General features: G+C 43.0%; 1 protein-coding gene across 1 annotated transcript in view; it reads right to left on the minus strand.

The window, feature by feature from the left end:
* ACER3 (alkaline ceramidase 3) overlaps nucleotides 1-19,174 on the minus strand; it is a 62,914-nt gene that overhangs the window by 24,006 nt on the left and 19,734 nt on the right. Inside the window, exons 2-5 of the mRNA XM_030476345.1 lie at nucleotides 15,519-15,629; nucleotides 6,062-6,114; nucleotides 3,323-3,375; nucleotides 802-883 (exon numbers count right to left, since the gene is read on the minus strand). Coding sequence (XP_030332205.1) covers nucleotides 802-883; nucleotides 3,323-3,375; nucleotides 6,062-6,114; nucleotides 15,519-15,629 — 299 coding nt within the window. The remainder of the gene's footprint in view (nucleotides 1-801; nucleotides 884-3,322; nucleotides 3,376-6,061; nucleotides 6,115-15,518; nucleotides 15,630-19,174) is intronic.

The raw sequence follows: 19,174 nt of genomic DNA on the forward strand, positions 1-19,174 counted from the left end.
ACTCAATAGCCTGGACTGGGTATCACAGTGCACCTTTTGCAGGCTGTTGAACAGGATTATTTTCATTTCTGTAGATGAATTAAAGAGAGGGAAGATGAGGAATGCAGCTTGTCCAAGGTATCATAACAAGTCAGCGGTGACTGTTTTTGTTACATTCTTATTCTAGCAACTGGATTATTGCTTTTCTTTTTCATTTATTCTATACAGGACTTAGAAAGGTTTTAGGTTTCTCTCTCTGCTTTGGAGCCAGGCTGAGAGAGCTGGGCTGGGGCAGCCTGGAGAAGAGAAGGCTCCTGAAGGGGAGACCTTAAAGCAGCTCCAGTGCCTAAAGGGGCTACAAGAAACCTGGAGAGGGGCTTTGGACAAGGGCCTGTAGGGACAGGCCAAGGGGAATGGCTTTAACCTGCCAGAGGGGAGATTGAGATGAGCTCTGAGGCAGAAGCTCTTCCCTGTGAGGGTGCTGAGGCGCTGGCACAGGGTGCCCAGAGAAGCCGTGGCTGCCCCATCCCTGGCAGTGTTCAAGGCCAGGTTGGACACAGGGGCTTGGAGCAACCTGCTCTAGTGGAAGGTGTCCCTGCCCGTGGCAGGGGGTTGGAACTGGATGAACTTTAAGGTCCCTTCAACCCAAACCAGTCTGGGATTCTACAATTCTCTGACCAGCACAATTTTCGCAGCTAAAGAATAATACGTCCTGCTTGACTGGAAGTGAGAAGAGATCCAGTGCTGCCTGTGTAACATTCCTTTAGTGACAGGAAAACTCAAACTACAGGTGGAAATGCCATATTAGAAAGAGTTACTTACTATGCTGACAACGAAGCTGTATGTTATTAACAAGAAAAGCAGTGGATAATTGACTGTGTTCTTGTACTTGAAACATTCATACCTGGAAGAGAATATAAAGGAGAGTGATAACATTTATCTCTTATCATATAAAGGATGCATTTTTCAAGGTATATTATCACAAACTTTGTGGGAAAATTGATCCAAATGAGTCTCAGGCGCTTAAAGAAACCGTATCTCCTCCAATAAAGATGTGTCATTTTAAGATAAAAGTTCATACTTTTACCAATAAATCTGTTTTTTTAAACAAATCTAATGGAAAAACCCCAATAAGCTCATGCATATAGAGTCAGTGGGAAGAGTTTGGGAATCAGAAGCGCTTTCAGAAGGCGCTTAAGGGGTGATAATGGATGGCAAATTAGAAATGAGTTTCAAATGCAATACGGCTGCCAAAACCCATTACATCTGTGAGCTAAAGGCAGTGTGGGAAAGGGGCTGCCTTACAAAACACTGAACTCCAGAGATCTGTTAAAATGCACATTGTTTATGGCTTTACACAGTCACAGTGCAGTAAATTTGCTAGAGTGGGTAGTGGTAGAAGTGGAAGGCAGAAACAGCTAATTGCTGCCAGCATGTGAAACAACTCATTAAAATTAGCTTCACAGTCTTTACACTACGGTTCAGTCACAGTTGTGATGGAATTACACACACACACATCTCAGATTGTATCTCCATCAGAAAAACCCAACAAAAATGACCTGTGGGAAGCACAGGACCATTAGGGTTAGAGGAAGGTGTCGGAGTAACTCCAAGCTACATCTGCCCAATTTATTTCTTTATAAACGTCTGTAAATAAGACACTATCATGGATGAAGAAAAGGAAACAAAGAAATAACATGTAGGAATATCTGGAGGAAAAAAATTAAAAGATCACAATGTGCTACCTTGCAGAATGGCTTGGCAAAGTAATGACACAGCTTGAGAGTCAGGAGGACCTTATAGCAGTCTTCCAATATCTAAAGGGGCTGACAAGAAACCTGGAGAGGGGCTTTGGACAAGGGCCTGGAGGGACAGGTCAAGGGGAATGGCTTTAACCTGCCAGAGGGGAGAGTGAGATGAGCTCTGAGGCAGAAGCTCTTCCCTGTGAGGGTGCTGAGGCGCTGGCACAGACTTTTCCCAGAGAAGCTGTGGCTGCCCCATCCCTGGCAGTGTTCAAGGCCAGGTTGGACACAGGGGCTTGGAGCAACCTGCTCTAGTGGAAGGTGTCCCTGCCCGTGGCAGGGGTTGGAGCTGGAGGAGCTTTAAGGTCCCTTCCAACACAAACCACTCTGTGATTCTATGTACAAGGGAAGGTCCTGCGCAGAACCACCCCTTCACCTACCTTCAAGGAAAAGAAAATGGTTATTAAAGGCCTCCTCAACTAAATATTAGCTCATTCTTCACAACATTTTAATTACTACCAGACATACTTACACAGAATCTTATTAGAGCTATAAATGCAGTAACAGACTTCGGTGCTTTTGAAGATAATAGAGTAACCATTGCACAAAATAAGCATGATTTTCTTATTCTAACAGATTGTTACAGCCACTTCTCATCCTTTTCTCCAGTCATATTCAAACCAGACAAAATAAATGCAAAGGCAATTTCAAGGCAATAGGGAGCTACAATGGAAGTATTTCCGCTAACAGAGGCATTACAATTCTGCTCCAGAGTTTGAACAAACCATACTAATGTATGAATCACAAACTGATGGCGATTTCCACAGCATCCCATCTCCACTGCAAGCTCCCAAAGATGTTCCCGTTTTCAATGGCTGAATATTTGCTATGTTCAAAAGCAAAAAGACAATTTTTTTTTCTGTCTTTTTGTCTGCAACAAGTTGATTTATCGTTTGGATTTTCCAAGCGACAGAACAACTGATGTTAAATCCAGGCCTTGCAGCAACAGGCAGGGAAAAGCCAACTTACGGTATCTTTGCAGTTGCCAAATGCTACATTGCTCCCAAAATGAAATGGGAGAAAACATCCTGGCATGGCATTAAGCTGTCATGCGTGTTCCAAGACACTCTGCTCAAAATATGCACTCAAGTCCTCATAAAACTCTTTCTTCTTTAATTTTCCAGATGAGTGGAGAGCAGGTTTGACCAGAAATCTGAGATTTGCATTTGGAGTCAGGCTACAGCACAGAAATACAGCTCAAATTCATTCATTTTGGAGGTGTTACTGAAGTTGATTTATTAGGGCTGCTGCTTACACATCAAATAACCCTGAGCTCTGGTTGTATACTACAGAAAGTCTTTAAGAAGAGGTATTTCTTTTTCCTATTAAACAAACACTGGTAAAATATGATTAAACGAGCAAGAACTAGGACTGAAGCCAGCCTTGTGCTCTAATGGCCAAATCATAATGCTGCAAACCAGAGATCTCACTGAAAGCAGTGGAAGCTTCAGTGTCAGCCTCACTATACACTAGATGGGGCTTTACAGATACTAAATGGTTAATAGTTCATAAATATTCAGAAAGAAATAACAAGTACTTACAGGCAGTAGACAAACACACAACAACTGTATATCATAGGCAGCTCATCCAACAGCTATAAAAAGCAGAGACATCAAAACATGAAAAGTACTTTTAACTCACAGTAAATTAAGGAGAGAGAAGTCTTAAGAAAACTGGAGTTTTTAAGTCATTTGGGTAGAGACTCTTCATCAGGGACTGGAGTGATAGGACAAGGGGTGATGGGTTCAAACTGAAATGGGGGAAGTTCAGGTTAGATATAAGGCAGTTCTTTACTGTGAGGGTGGCAAGACACTGGCACAGGTTGCCCAGAGAAGTGGTGAATGCTCCATCCCTGGCAGTGTTCAAGGCCAGGTTGGACAGAGCCTTGGGTGACATGGCCTAGTGTGAGGTGTCCCTGCCCATGGCAGGGGGTTGGAACTGGATGGTCTTAAGGTCCTTTCCAACCCAAACAGTTCTATGATTCTATATCCACCTTCTTGACTGTACTTCAAATCCTACCCAACTGAAAGCTGCTGCATTAATAAGCTCATTACCCTGAATCTTTCGTATATGATGTCTCAAAAAGCCCACACCTTCAAAGGAGCATGCCATTTGCACTGTTCATGCCCCCTGAAACATAAGAATTAGTTTTGGGAAGTCAGCCTGAATAAACCTGCTCAATACAGGCAGCAGCATCTTCTTACTTGTGTACAAACTTCACAGAGAAACTGAAATGCATTTTTCCCATATGATAAAATAGAACTTTAGGCCCTTAGGGAACTATGTTGTGATGTGCTTGCATGTTTATTTCCTGATTTTGGAACCTTCTTACATGGTTTTAATTCAGAGACAGGCTTTTTTTGGTTGGTTGGTTATTGTGGGGTTATTGGTTGTGGTTTTTTCTTCCCAAATAATGACTGCCACATAATGTTTTATTGTCTTAAATAATCTTTATATTTTGGGAGAAGGCTGACATGTTACAGCTAAAGTTCTCCAGGAACTTGCCACCTTAATGGAGATGGAATTAAAACAGTAATCACAAGGGAGATGATTTCTCAAGGGGGAGGGTGTGTGTGTGTAAATCAGAGCATCATTTTCTTCTTATACTTTTATCAAAGCACATTAACAATTTCCCTCTCCTAAATATACAAATTCACCTCCTCTTACAAAGGACTGAAAATCATGAAACTGCAAAAGCGTACAAATGGATCAGTGAAGATCCATTCTTCACTAGTCCTCTGATATCTAATATGATATATCATATATCAGATCCTCTGATATCTAACATGTGAAGCAAATATTAATAGTTAGGCATCTTAGAATCGTTACACCAGGTTTGACTCTTTCCTTAGAAAATCAAGAAGTGGGTGCAAACATCTTTTTCCACCATCACTCTTGTTGATGGCCACATCTGTATAGAAATTACTTTCCTACTACTGGTACAGGGTAATTCATCAGTTCACAACCACGCTCACAGCCCAGAAACCAACCATATCCTGGGCTGCACCAAAAGGAGTGTGAGCAGCAGGTCGAAGGAGGTGATCCTGCCCCTCTGCTCTGCTCTCGTGAGACCCCACTTGCAGCACTGTGTGCGGTTCTGGTGTCCTCAACATAAGAAGGACATGGAGCTGTTGGAGCAAGTCCAGAGGAGGCCACGAGGATGATCAGGGGCTGGAGCAGCTCCCGTATGGAGACAGGCTGAGAACACTGGGGCTGTTGAGCCTGGAGAAGAGAAGCTGCGTGGAGGCCTCAGAGCAGCTTCCAGTGTCTGAAGGGGGCTACAAGGATGCTGGAGAGGGACTCCAGCATGTAGTGGCAGGACAAGGGGTGATGGGTTCAAACTGAAACAGGGGAAGTTCAGGTTAGATATAAGGAAGAAGCTCTTCCCTGTGAGGGTGCTGAGGCGCTGGCACAGGGTGCCCAGAGAAGCTGTGGCTGCCCCATCCCTGGCAGTGTTCAAGGCCAGGTTGGACACAGGGGCTTGGAGCAACCTGCTCTAGTGTGAAGCATCCTTGCCCATGGCAGGGGGGTGGAATGGGATGAGCTTTAAGGTCCCTTCCAACCCAAACCATTCTAGGATTCTAGGATTTCCATTGACTATGGGGGGAGCACAGACTGCCAGCACACACTTCTGAATGTAGTCTTCTTGACTTTTAACTGAATCCCACTTCACCCTGACTTTGATTCAAAGATGAATTTCCTTAATCTTCTCAAACCTAAAACAGGACAAACCTCGTGTGTCCCTTTAGAAAATGGGAAACACCAAGATGAAGTCTTTCTGCCCACTGGATGATTATTATTATTAATTATTATTAACTGTTGCTAATAATTTCTGCCCACTGGATTATTATTATTATTATTAATTAACTGTTGCTACTCAGAAGATCCTGACTTCACTATTAATGTTACAGGTATATCTAGATAAATAGAAAACATAATAGAAAACATTACGATGAAAAAAAGGATACAATAGATAGCAATAACTCTAGTCTTATTAACCCACAGCTGTGTAAAGAGATAGTAAAACTTCCCAAAGGATAAAGTGTCTTCTACCAACATAAGTAATTGCTTATAGCTCCTATTTTAGATGCAAGTTTATATTCCTGTATATCTATCCATGGAAAACAAGACCTGTGCTACTCCTCTTGAGAGCAGGAGTCATGTACAATGATACTTAAGGTAGATTAACTCCTGCTATATGAGTTTTGTTTAGACAATAATACGACTTTATAGGAAGATACAAAGCATAAAGTGATTCTCAGCTCTTTATCAATACTCACCTGCATTTCATACTTCAGGGTCATGTGGAAGCACCAAGATCCCAATCCCACAGCTGAAAACAAATCAAAGCTATGGTTAACATAAAAGTCTATATGCAAAACTTTCAGCAACATTCATTTAAATGCATGAACTTTACTGGGGAAAAAACCCTTTAGAACATCAGCATCCCATTTCAGGGACAACCCCCCTATTTTCTACAGCCTTCTACTTTACACTTCAGTCACCAGTGACGTCCTTGGATTTATGGGGTTCTCAATACTGTCCCCTATGAATCTCAATGAGGACAGGAGCAGAGGGAACTCAGAATGAACGGGACATTACTATTCCAATTCTCTTTTACGTACATTAAGATTTATCTGTCTTATCTATAAGGCAAAGAATCACTCAACTGCTAATACCGCTGCAAGCCTGTGATATTTCTGCTTATTGTCCAGATTGAAAAGGTAAATTTTACAAGGAGTTTGTCATCAGCTCTAGAAGCAGAAACCAATTGCTGCTGGAACTCAGAACTAGAAGTTCAGGGTAAACAGATAAAGCCCACACAGCAGGGATTCACTGTATGAAATGAGATCACCATTCCCAAGCCGCCTGCTTGGAAGCTCAGCCTTGTGTGTAACGATTTTCATTTACTTGAAATAGTTCATTTTTAAACTCTGGATTTGCTTCTGAAGTTAATTTATGAGATATACACTTTGCCTATACACAGCTTTTTCAGTCAGACAAGGACAATGTTTCTTGGAAGTTACGTTTCACTGTTCAGAGCAAAGCTGGTCGAGCAGTTAATGGATCATTCATCACTTGGAAATGTTATCAGTGGAGCACTCTCATTAAGCACCAGCTCATTTTTATTTTGCAAGAACAAGTCCATTAATGCGATGTCTTGTCTTCCTTCAAGAAATTATGTTTTACCTCAGACTCTACTTTCAGAGAAAGCCAAGTCATTTGCACTCAAGTCTCGATCACTGGGTATTGCTGCTGTGCTTGGAGCAACCTGGTCTAGTGGAAGGTGTCCCTGCTCCTGCCTGTGGCAGAGGGGTGGAAATGGATGAGATTTAAGGTCTTTTCCAACCCAAACCCTTCTGTGATTCTATAACTGGCTCTAACAACTCTGCATAGAATCACAGAATGGTTTGGGTTGGAAAGGACCTTAAGATCATCTAGTTCCAACCCCCTGCCATGGGCAGGGACACCTCTCACTAAACCATTTCGCCCAAGACTCCGTCCAACCTCACCTTGAACACTGCCAGGGATGGAGCATTTACAGCTTCCTTGGGCAACCCATTCCCGTGCCTCACCACCCTCACAGGGAAGAACTTCTTCCTTATATCCAACCTGAACTTCCCCTGTTTCAGTTTGAACCCATCACCCCTTGTCCTATCACTGCAGTCCCTGATGAAGAGTTCCTCCCCAGCATCCTTGTAGCCCCCCCTTCAGACACTGGAAGGCTGCATTCTGTAAAGGATTTCCAAGACAGTTGATAGACATCTCTGGAGATGTTTCTTTAGATGCAATTAGACTAGAATTGTGATTATTACATGTAGTCAATGAAACATCTAAGCATGTAACCTTACTGAAACATAAAATTGTAATACAGTGACATTCACATATGTATTGCTAAATAGATTAATGTAATTAATTCTTTGGGAAAATTAAGCATGGCTGTCTACCAGAACATAAACCACTATAGTGGAAGGTGTCCCTGCCTGTGGCAGGCGGTTGGAACTAGATCATCTTTAAGGTCCCTTCCCACACAAACCATTCTATGACTCTAATGATTATTCATCAGATGACACTCTCCCTCTCCAGACTGCACAGACAACAGCTCCTCAAGCACAACTGTGTTAACTATGCACAACAGCATCTCTTTGAAGAAATGGTTTAAATGAAGGCTAAAGAATTAAACATGATTTCTTTACATATCCCATTTATACCTGCTTACTGCAAAGGCATAACTTACAAATGTTTTACAACTAGACACTGAATGAGCTAAGAACCAAGTTTCACATTGGTATATGTTATATCTTAACACACAACTGTGCAAAAAGCTTTGTGGATCTGTTCCAAAAGAAGGAAAAGAAACTGCATGAAGAGATGAAGTGCAGCAGCTGAAGCATATGATATATTCTGCTTCACTAACATCACTATATAACTGGTAAACTTCAGCAGAAGGGAACCGATACCTAATACTGCACTCACTGGGCCAAGAGCTGTGCTCATCAGAGTTGCTGTCTCGCGGCTTAATGAACCACGCTTCAGTGCTGAGAACATTGCAATGTAAAAAGAGGAAACACCTATCACATGCCAAGGATCAGAAGGAAATCTTTATTTTCTCTGCTATACCCACAGCACACTACCTTTTTGTCACATATTTTACCTTGTGAACTTACAAAGGGATTGACATGTATTTGTCTCCTGTAAATAATGGTTTAATACTTGAGCTCAAATGTCTTCACATGTAATTTCTACCTGCAGTTGTACAGGAATGCAGCTACCTTTAGGTGTACTTCTCTTCACATAACTTCAGTATCAAGACTTTACTAAGGAATACTAGAGAAGCTGTGGCTGCCCCATCCCTGGCAGTGTTCAAGGCCAGGTTGGACACAGGGGCTTGGAGCAACCTGCTCTAGTGGAAGGTGTCCCTGCCCGTGGCAGGGGGTTGGAACTGGAAGAGCTTTAAGGGCCCTTCAAACCCAAACCATTCTGTGATTCTATTAATATTTACTTCACAAAAACCATCACTGCAATGAGATATTCTACCAGCTTTGTACTTTCCAAAATATTAGTGACCACAATCACTGCAATTACACCAAGTTTCTATAGAAGCATATGGAAACTTTCCCATATAGCCATCGACAACCCAGCGATAGATTTACTTCTTATCTTGCAAGCAGAGCTTAGAGTTTTCATTTTAGGTGTTTCCTTTTGCAAAGGAGCTTCACTCACTAAGCTTGAATCAGTTGGGAAGCTTTACCACCATCTGAAGCAATACCATTTGCATACTCTAACTCACTTTTCATAGATACTACAAGCCACTCAGCATCTTTACATCAATCAACCTCTCAAGTTACAGGGGATACACATAAGTTATGTATTAAGCACAGAATACACATTAAGTCACAGTATTATGAGATCAGAATAGCACTTTAAAAGACTGGAAATGCAAGGTTAGGTTAGCTGCTGTATGTGGACTAACATGGTCTTTTTTGTCCTGCAGCAAACACAACGTGTAGTTACTACCAGTTGATAACACAGTTGTGTTAGTGATGATGTAAAGGCAAAGCATCTGCAAACTGTATTTCACATGCAGCTATTTCATTGTGCTTTAACACCAAAGTCTTAAAGACAATATCTATGCTAGGAATAAGCTGACATTATACATGAGCTCCAGCTCCATACATGAACCATAGAAACTCTCAGGATTGTAACCTCAGAAGGACACGAATATCCCCTATGAATTTTTCAACAGTGTTAGGAAGAAGCAGAAGTATCACATAATCAGTGATAGTTCATTTCAAATGAACTTGGATCCATCAGATTCAAGATTCTTATCACAGGCCTAAAGCCTTTAGAGAAAAAATACTATTTATAAGGATTTCAGAGATGTGGTTTGAATTTAAACTGTAGAGGCACTGTATGAAAACACTCCAAAGGAAGGATGCTCCAGATGCTAACACCTTTATTTAGGTATCTACACATGAACTGGCATTAGAAAGAGCAATTCAAATACAAGAGGATATTTCAGGATGAGCCAAATGATTCTCTAGGCTTTACTGACTGCAATGGCAGACAGACCCCTCTGAAGAGACACATGTTTAGGTGTTTGAATCTGGAGCTGAATCCCACCTATGGTTTCTTACAGTGATAGAACTGAAGATCACCACCACCACACTGCACCATAGACAGTCAAAGAATGAAACAAGATGAAAAAGCAGAATTAAATGAACAGTTCTTATGGAATGATGATGTTTTGTAATGGTTTCCCTCCACAGTGTAAGAGACAGGAGAGATCCTGGTTACAAGGAAACTGGAGCATGGCTGGGACTGTTCCCAGACACTGTAACTCAACAGTCTGCTCTAGTGACTTGTTAGAACAGTTTGTGGTGTGAATCTGCCCTGTGCCAACTTTCCCTGAGCAGCTCCCAGGCACATCACAGCATCCAGAAGGGCCCAGGGCCTGTGCCCAGCAGGGAATTTGTATGCACTCACCTCGCCTTGGAGGCTGAGACGAACAGACACGGGCTGTTCCACGCTGCTTGGCTCCAGCACTCAGGAATGCTCCCAAGCACATTCGATTTACTAACATGGACGTGGCCTAAGCACCTTCTCTACAGCTATCAGGTAAGAATAAGGGCATTAACTTTGACTGAAGGGCTTCTAATAACTATTTCCACAGATTCAGAGTTTCAATGGACATGGAGCAAGTTGTTAACAGGTTCCTATGGCTATGTCTAACGTAGGAAAATTTTTGCATCCTTCTTTTCCTCCACTTCGGCACAGCTTGAATGACTGGGTCCTATTAAACAGGCCAAAGAAATACAAACCAGCACAATCCTTCCAAATTTAAGTAAGTAAAGCATCCAAGTAAAGCATCTAATAAAGTACTTAACTCCTGACTGCTTTTTCTTGTCTTTTTAGGTCCAAAAAAGTTACACCCCTTCTCTTTTATATATATATATATAGATACACATATTTTTATATATATATATAGATACACATATTTTTATATATATATTAAAAAAAGCAACTTTTTCTTAAAATCAAGACTCTTCTAGAACACCAACCATTTGGGATTCATGGCTTCCCAGGACACATGAGGAAATGACATATGGTAGAACCTGATACAATACCACATCATCATAAAGTCTGGAGCACAAGTGTGATGAGGAACGGCTGAGGGACCTGGGGGGGTTTAGGCTGGAGAAGAGAAGGCTCAGGGGAGACCTTATCGCTCTCTGCAACTGCCTGACAGGAGGATGGAGCCAGGAGGGGGCTGGTCTCTGCTCCCAAGGAACAAGGGATGGGACAAGAGGAAACAGCCTCAACCAAGACGGTTGAGTTACAGTGTCTGGGAACAGTCCCAGCCATGCTCCAGTTTCCTTGTAACCAGGGTCTCTCCTGTCTCTTACACTGTGGAGGGAAACCATTACAAAACATCATCATTCCATAAGAACTGTTCATTTAATTCTGCTTTTTCATCTTCTTTCATTCTTTGACTGTCTATGGTGCAGTGTGGTGGTGGTGATCTTCAGTTCTACCACTGTAAAAAACCTACCCTAAAAGGGTAGGTCTAGATGGAGCTGAGGAACAATTCCTTCCCCACAGGGTGCTCAGGCATTGGAACAGGCTGCCCAGGGCAGTGATGGAGTCACCGTCCCTGCAAGTGTTCACACCCCGTGTAGCCCAGGCCTCAGTGCCATGGGTTAGTGGTGGCCTTGGCACTGCTGGGGAACGGTTGGACTTGATGAGCTTAAAGCTCTTTTCCAACCTGGTTGATTCAATTCTATGATAAAGAAAATCCAAACCCAACTTCTTATTCTTCAAGGTAATGACAGCCTGAAGATTTGTTCCACTTACTTCATGAGATACAACAAGCCAGAGTAATTGCTTAAGATTATTCTGCCTGATTTATAGGTTAAACAGTTCCCTAAAGCTTAAAAATCAAATCCAGTTCCTACTGAGTTCACTGACAGCATTCCCTTTGAGCTGAAAGGCAGCAGAAATAAGGGTTGAGAACAGTGTGGTGTATCTCAAAGAATGTGCTGAAAATTCAGTCTCAGGACCAGTATGAACAAGAAATTTATTTGTACAGTTATTTAGAAATCCCCTTCTTGTGCTGCCAGCTTTGGATCTTAGAATGCATGCGAAATGAAGAGTGCTTCCCGAATGCAAAATGCATTTGGTCGCAAGAGGAAATAAATCTCAACAAAAGGAATTGTAGGGTTTAAAGTGAAACACTGAACACAGCCTGGTAAAACACAAAGGAATCATAGAATGGTTTGGGTTGGAAAGGACCTTAAGATCATCCAGTTCCAATACTCTGCCATGGGCAGGGACACCTCACACTAGCCCATGTTGCCCAAGGCTCTGTCCAGCCTGGCCTTGAACACTGCCAGGGATGGGCAGCCACAGCTTCTCTGGGCACCCTGTGCCAGCGCCTCAGCACCCTCACAAGGAAGAACTTCTTCCTTATATCCAACCTGAACTTCCCCCGTTTCAGTTTGAACCCATCACCCCTTGTCCTATCACTCCAGTCCCTGATGAAGGTCCCTCTCCAGCATCCTTGTAGCCCCCTTCAGACACTGGAAGCTGCTCTGAGGTCTCCACGCAGCTTCTCTTCTCCAGGATGAACAGCCCCAACTTTCTTAGAATTTAACTTTCTGTTCAATTCACTATTCCTTTCCAGGTTAAATCTATATTTGTTTGTTACAAATTAAGTAAGCAGAGTGAAATCTGTTAATAAATAAAATTACTGTAAGGGAAATAATTCTCTCTGGTACTTTCTTACAAGAAAGAATTTCTCTACACTTACTCCACCTCCACTTCAACATGCCTCTCATTGAGTCACATGCACAGAAAGAATGCCAATGTTCCTGGAACATTTCAACTCTATTTCAAGTTCTCTTTACATTTGCTGCTTTTGTTCTGTAGTAGAACAAATATTAAGAGGTTTGTGATTCCAAACCATCCTGTTCCTGGTTTTCACTGAGCAACTATAAAGCTTTCTATATTTCTTTACATCTTTCAACTGTTATGAAGCATTAGGAATACTGAAGCAGAGACAGAACAGAAGAGAAATGTTCTTGGGAGTGACCTTTAATGTTAGGTTCCAACCTATGAGATAAAAATCAAGTCATGCAAGCATTTATCATTTCAGACAGGAGTCAAAGGCATCCCAGGCACAGATAGCAGAGCTCAGCTGGAACTCAGGACTGCCCTCCAGCACTGCTGTCAAATAACACAGGCTGAGCTCCCCTTCATGAACACCAAAAACAGCATAAAACTGAATGAAGTCTATGGTATTTATTGTGATCACTCAGACTTTTTGGGGTTGTCTTTAAAACATCAAACAGTAATAAGAAATGTCCATTCAAGGCAGTCTTGCTGTGACAGCCGGACACTCTGGTCAGATAGGACTCATTTTGTCCATCACAAAGTGTCACTGACAGAGATAGCAACAAGCTACAGGGAGGACTGAGCCTCAAAGAGAGAGTTTTACATATTTGCATTTGATCTCAGAGCAGCTTCCAGTATCTGAAGGGGGCTACAAGGATGCTGGGGAGGGACTCTTCATCAGGGACCATAGTAACAGGACAAGGGGGAATGGGTTTAAACTGAACGAGGGGAAGTTCGGGTTACATATAGGGAAGAAGTTCTTCCCTGTGAGGGTAGTGAGGCACTGGAATGTGTTGTCCAAAGAAGTGGTGAATGCTCCATCCCTGGCAGTGTTCAAGGCCAGGCTGGACGGAGCCTTGGGCGATGTGGTCTAGTGTGAGGCATCCCTGAACATGGCAGGGAGTTGGAACTAGATGATCTTAAGGTCCTTTCCAAACTTAACTATCCTATCATTCTATGATTTATTTGTATTACTTTAGAAAGAATGGCAATATGGGATACTTGGATTCAAGAACATGCAAAAAGTCAACTTCAGCAAACACACAGAGTTTTTTTTCCCCTATCTTTTTCAAAGTAAACCCTGACCTTTAAGAGCTCCTGCTGCCAAACTACTTTCTCCTGAGATAAAAATGAATAATTACTCGAACCCATAAAAAGCCTACAAATGGCTATTTGGAAAGTGTTCAGACACATCCAAAGCTGTACATTGCTGCTGCTTATCTTTCACACATCAGCAAAGCTGACGCTAACTCAAAAACCATGAAGCTGTACCTAGTATATGTTACAGTTTAATTGGCATCAAGAATACATTTAGCATATGGATATGTGGTTTTCAACACTGTTTGCCTAAATACGTAAGCGTGCCAATCTTAAAAGTAGCATTTACTATAAATCACTGAAGACTGGAAAAGATTTCTCTCTCCACAGAGATAGGAGCTACAGAAAACACAGAAATCCTGTGAAACCTACTTTGAGACCCAAGTGCCAAATCCGAATCATAGAATCACAAGATGGTTTGAGTTGGAAAGGACCTTAAGCTCATCCAGTTCCAAGCCCCTGCCATGGGCAGGGACACCTTCCACTAGAGCAGGTTGCTCCAAGCCCCTGTGTCCAACCTGGCCTTGAACACTGCCAGGGATGGGGCAGCCACAGCTTCTTTGGGCACCCTGTGCCAGTGCCTCAGCACCCTCACAGGGAACAACTTCTTCCTTATATTTAACCTGAACTTCCCCTGTTTCAGTTTGAACCCATCACCCCTTGTCCTATCACTCCAGTCCCTGATGAAGGTCCCTCCCCAGCATCCTTGTAGCCCCCTTCAGACACTGGAAGCTGCTCTGAGGTCTCCACGCAGCTTCTCTTCTCCAGGCTCAACAGCCCCAGTGTTCTCAGCCTGTCTCCATACAGCTCACCTTCAAAAATTTTTTCTCAGAAGGAAAATGACTTCTGGTTGCATAATAAAGACAGGTTTGACGGGGCTTGGAGCAACCTGCTCTAGTGGAAGGTGTCCCTGCCCGTGGCAGGGGGTTGGAAGTGGATGAGCTTTAAGGTCCCTTCCAAACCAAACCATTCTCGGATTCTATGATAATTAATGTTTTAAAGAAAGTTAGTTCTTTTCTGGATTTTGCTACTTTAAAGAGTAGACTGCCCTTAAGTTCACCTATGCACTAATGTCACATTGTTCTTCCACCCTTGCAGAACTTCCCAGATACACTGGCAGTTTATTGGGTGATACATGCCAAAGAGGAACTGGAAACAAATGCAAGCTCATTAAAGAAATCCCTTCTATTTCCCACAGGATATCAGCCATTTCTTGTACTACTGCTCCAAACAAATGTCACAAAGGTATTAATATAGTGTGAAACTGTTTGGAAGTAGGACACACAGGACATCATCTGTAAATCATCATGAAAGGAAGCAGTAAGCTAAGATGCACTGAGGAGGACTTAAAGCCAGAAAAGGATCACTTCAAAATCTCATACAATTATTTAGTGAATTCTGTCTACATGTTATGTGATGTTCATGTTATGCTCCATCCCTGGCAGTGTTCAAGGCCAGGTTGGTCAGAGCTTTGGGTGACATGGCCTAGTGTGAGGTGTCCCTGCCCATGGCAGGGGGTTGGAACTGGATGATCTTAAGGTCCTTTCCAACCCAAACCATTCTATGATTCTATGTTCTCCTAACAAATACCAATTTTCCGTAAACATTAACAAATATAACAAGAGGTTTACATTAAACACACATAATATATGGATTTAACTACTTGGTTTATTACTATTTGGATACTATTCATTGCACATCAGAGCTCTCTTTATAAGGAAAGAGCAAATTAAGCTTTACACATACCTGTAAGACACAAATATGCAGCTAAATAGCGTTTTTCAAGGCCATCTTTATGGGTCTGAATCGCACCACAGATTGGAGGTACAATGAAAATCAGGTTACTCACTGTGTTCCCTGTAGGACAGAAACCAAAAGCAGAGATTTAGAATTGGGTACTATGTACTTTAAATCAATAAAGCTGTATTCACTCATTAAAGACAGGTTTTCACCCAGAAAGCTACACACCTTTTCAGATGTTGTCCTTGGCTTTCACAAATAATAACAAGCTTAATCTTGGTACAACACATTTAACTACTTAAAGGCTAAAACCCCTCTAATTCTTCTTTATTCATACCTGTGGATAGTAATAAAAAACTAACTTAAAAGTTGTACTTAGATGGTGAATGCTTTCTTGGCAACAGGCAGAAAAATGGGGTTAAACTGATTGCACAGCTCATGAATTAAACCCTGATCCCTTAAGGAGATAAAAGCCCCAAATAGTTCAAGCCTGGTATTTAAGAGAGTTGTTTGTTTGCCTTTTTTTCCTTTCTTAAACCTATTCTTGGAATTCCCTCCTCCACACTCCCTTCAGATACTTTAAGGTCACCAAGTGACTCATTCCCAAATGAAACCGGTTCAAACTTTACTATTCATGTGCTGGCCACTGCACACACAGAACATGGCGGGTGGGATGAGACACCACAGACCACAGCCTGGAGAGGTGGGTCGTGCAAGCCTCATGGAGTTCAACAAGGCCAAGTGCAAGATCCTGCCCCTGGGTCAGCGCAATCCCAGCACAGACACAGGCTGGGGGAGACTGGATGGAGCAGCCTGAGGAGAAGGACTTGGGGTGTTGGGTGAGGAGAAGCTCCCCATGAGCCGGCTTCAGAGTGTGCTTGAGCCCAGAACACCCCCGTGTGCTGGGCTGCACCCCCAGAGCATGAGCAGCAGGTCAGGGAGGGGATCCTGCCCCTCTGCTGCGCTCTGGGGAGACCCCCCCTGCAGTCCTGACCCAGCTCTGGGGCAGCAGCACAAGAGGGACGTGGAGCTGCTGGAGCGAGGCCAGAGGAGGCCCCGGAGCTGCTGCGAGGGCTGGAGCAGCTCTGCTCTGGAGCCAGGCTGAGAGAGCTGGGCTGGGGCAGCCTGGAGAAGAGAAGGCTCCTGAAGGGGACACCTTAGAGCAGCTCCAGTGCCTAAAGGGGCTCCAGGAAACCTGGAGAGGGGCTTTGGACAAGGGCCTGGAGGGACAGGCCAAGGGGAATGGCTTTAACTTGCCAGAGGGGAGATTGAGATGAGCTCTTAGGCAGAAGCTCTTCCCTGTGAGGGTGCTGAGGCGCTGGCCCAGGGTGCCCAGAGAAGCTGTGGCTGCCCCATCCCTGGCAGTGTTCAAGGCCAGGTTGGACACAGGGGCTTGGAGCAACCTGCTCTAGTGGAAGGTGTCCCTGCCCGTGGCAGGGGGTTGGAGCTGGATGAGCTTTAAGGTCCCTTCAACCCAAACCATCCTGGGATTATACAATGAGGATTTCTTTAAGACCACTCTCCCAGTCTGATTTAGTTGGTTTTTCACACTGTCCTGGCTATGCAAAACTACAAGGAAATATTGAGAAGTTGAAGTGAAGCGTAAGGAAATGGTACATTTCTCAGCAGAAGAGATGCAGATTCAGCTTTTTTTTTTGCCTAACCACAAATCATAATTTTGAGAACGAATGGGAATAAAATGACATGCAATTTAGGAAAAAGAGCAAATCTATTTAAAAAAACACAGGATATTGCTTACATAAATTACACTGCAGACTTTCACACGCCATCAGTTAGATATCTATAACATTGAAACTTCAACTTCCAAATACCTTAGTGAAAAGTACAATGGATGAGGCTATAGAGAGGCAAACAAACTTCAGGAAGTGCTGAATAAAAGAGTTTCACTTTGTAAAACAAAGCACAAGAACGTGCAGGCCATGTCTGCATCAATACCCTAATACAAGCACCTATATATAGTGATAGGACAAGGGGTGATGGGTTCAAACTGAAACAGGGGAAGTTCAGGTTAGATATAAGGAAGAAGTTCTTCCCTGTGAGGGTGCTGAGGCGCTGGAATGTGTTGCCCAAGGAAGCTGTAAATGCTCCATCCCTGGCAATGTTCAAGGCCAGGTTGGACACAGCCTTGGGTGACATGGTCTAGTGTGAGGTGTCCCTGCCCATGGCAGGGGGTTGGAACTAGATGATCTTAAGGTCCTTTCCAACCCAAACCATTCTATGATTCTATATTTCAGGAGTCCTGCTGCAGCAGGTCCATCCCAAAGAAAAGTGAACTACCAAACTATGATGATAAAACCCCAAAGGATTACAGCACCTCTGGGAACAAAAATCCATACTTGGAGGTTTGCAGGAAATTCAACTCCAAAAGGAAATAAGGCTCTTTCAGAACACACGAAGCAGAAATGTACCTATGTAACAAGGTTACTCTTCTAAATCCTCACAAAGGAGATTCAAATCTCAGTTTGAGACAGTTCTCAACCAAGTAAAAAAATCACATCTGATTCTTATCACACCTTCCTTATTGATTTAACATCATCTCCTGCACAACCATGAATTTCACCAAGTTAGAACAAGCAAAACAGACGTGCCAGAGACTTCACTCTTCTTGTCAGCTCTGTACTAAGTTCCTTCTTGTAAAAGAAGCCCAGCTGAAATCAAAACAGCTCTGCAAAGACAGACAAGTTTATACCAAAGAAAAAGCCTTTTTCACGTTTAAATTCTTTAGGTTTAATTCTAAAGGTTAAATTATCATAGAGTCATAGAATGGTTTGTGCTGGAAGGGACCTTAAAGCTCATCCAGCTCCAACCCCCTGCCACGGGCAGGGACACCTTCCACTAGAGCAGGTTGCTCCAAGGCCCTGTGTCCAACCTGGCCTTGAACACTGCCAGGGATGGGGCAGCCACAGCTTCTCTGGGCACCCTGTGCCAGTGCCTCAGCACCCTCATAGGGAAGAACTTCTGCCTTCTATCTTACCATTAATCTTTTACCGCATTCCCACAGTGTTGCAATGGGCAGTGACTCACTTTCAGTGGAGATCAGGTTTGGAAGAAATCCATGACGACTTAGTGTTGCATAGTACACTGACCATTACCAAGTCCTCCCATAAACCATGCAAAGATGTCATCAGCCTCGGAAAAGTAGAGCAAAAGCTATGTAGTCTGGATAGTGAATCTTCTGCTTTCTAAAGGAGTTCTCAAAGAGCAGCTTTTAGACATGATATAAATATCACTTTTCAAGGTCACTCTCTTATGAAAGTGTCAAAAACCTGGCAAAAATCCAACGTGAAGATGCTGAACAAAAGAGATACCATCATGTTTACCCGCAACTGGGAAGGGACGTGACTTAAGAAGAGAGTGCAGTAGGAAACCAGCCTTCAGATGGATGTAAGACTGCAGAAAGGGGATTCTTCTGGAGGAAGGGGAAGGTTTCCACACTTCCTGTAAAGCCATAATCATGTTAAATTATTGGAAATTTATGAGTGTTTAATCTAGGCCCATCTTGCCGCAAGAGGAAATACCACAGGCCTAATCTAGCTGTAAATTCCTGCCACTCCTTCTCTGCACTTTTTGGCCCATATTATTCAGAACATTTGTAGCACGGATTAGGCAAGTCTCTTTGCAAAACATACTGAAAGTTGAGC

The sequence above is a fragment of the Strigops habroptila genome, chromosome 2 (assembly GCF_004027225.2).
Source record: "Strigops habroptila isolate Jane chromosome 2, bStrHab1.2.pri, whole genome shotgun sequence".
In the NCBI taxonomy this organism is placed as follows: Eukaryota; Metazoa; Chordata; class Aves; order Psittaciformes; family Psittacidae; genus Strigops; species Strigops habroptila.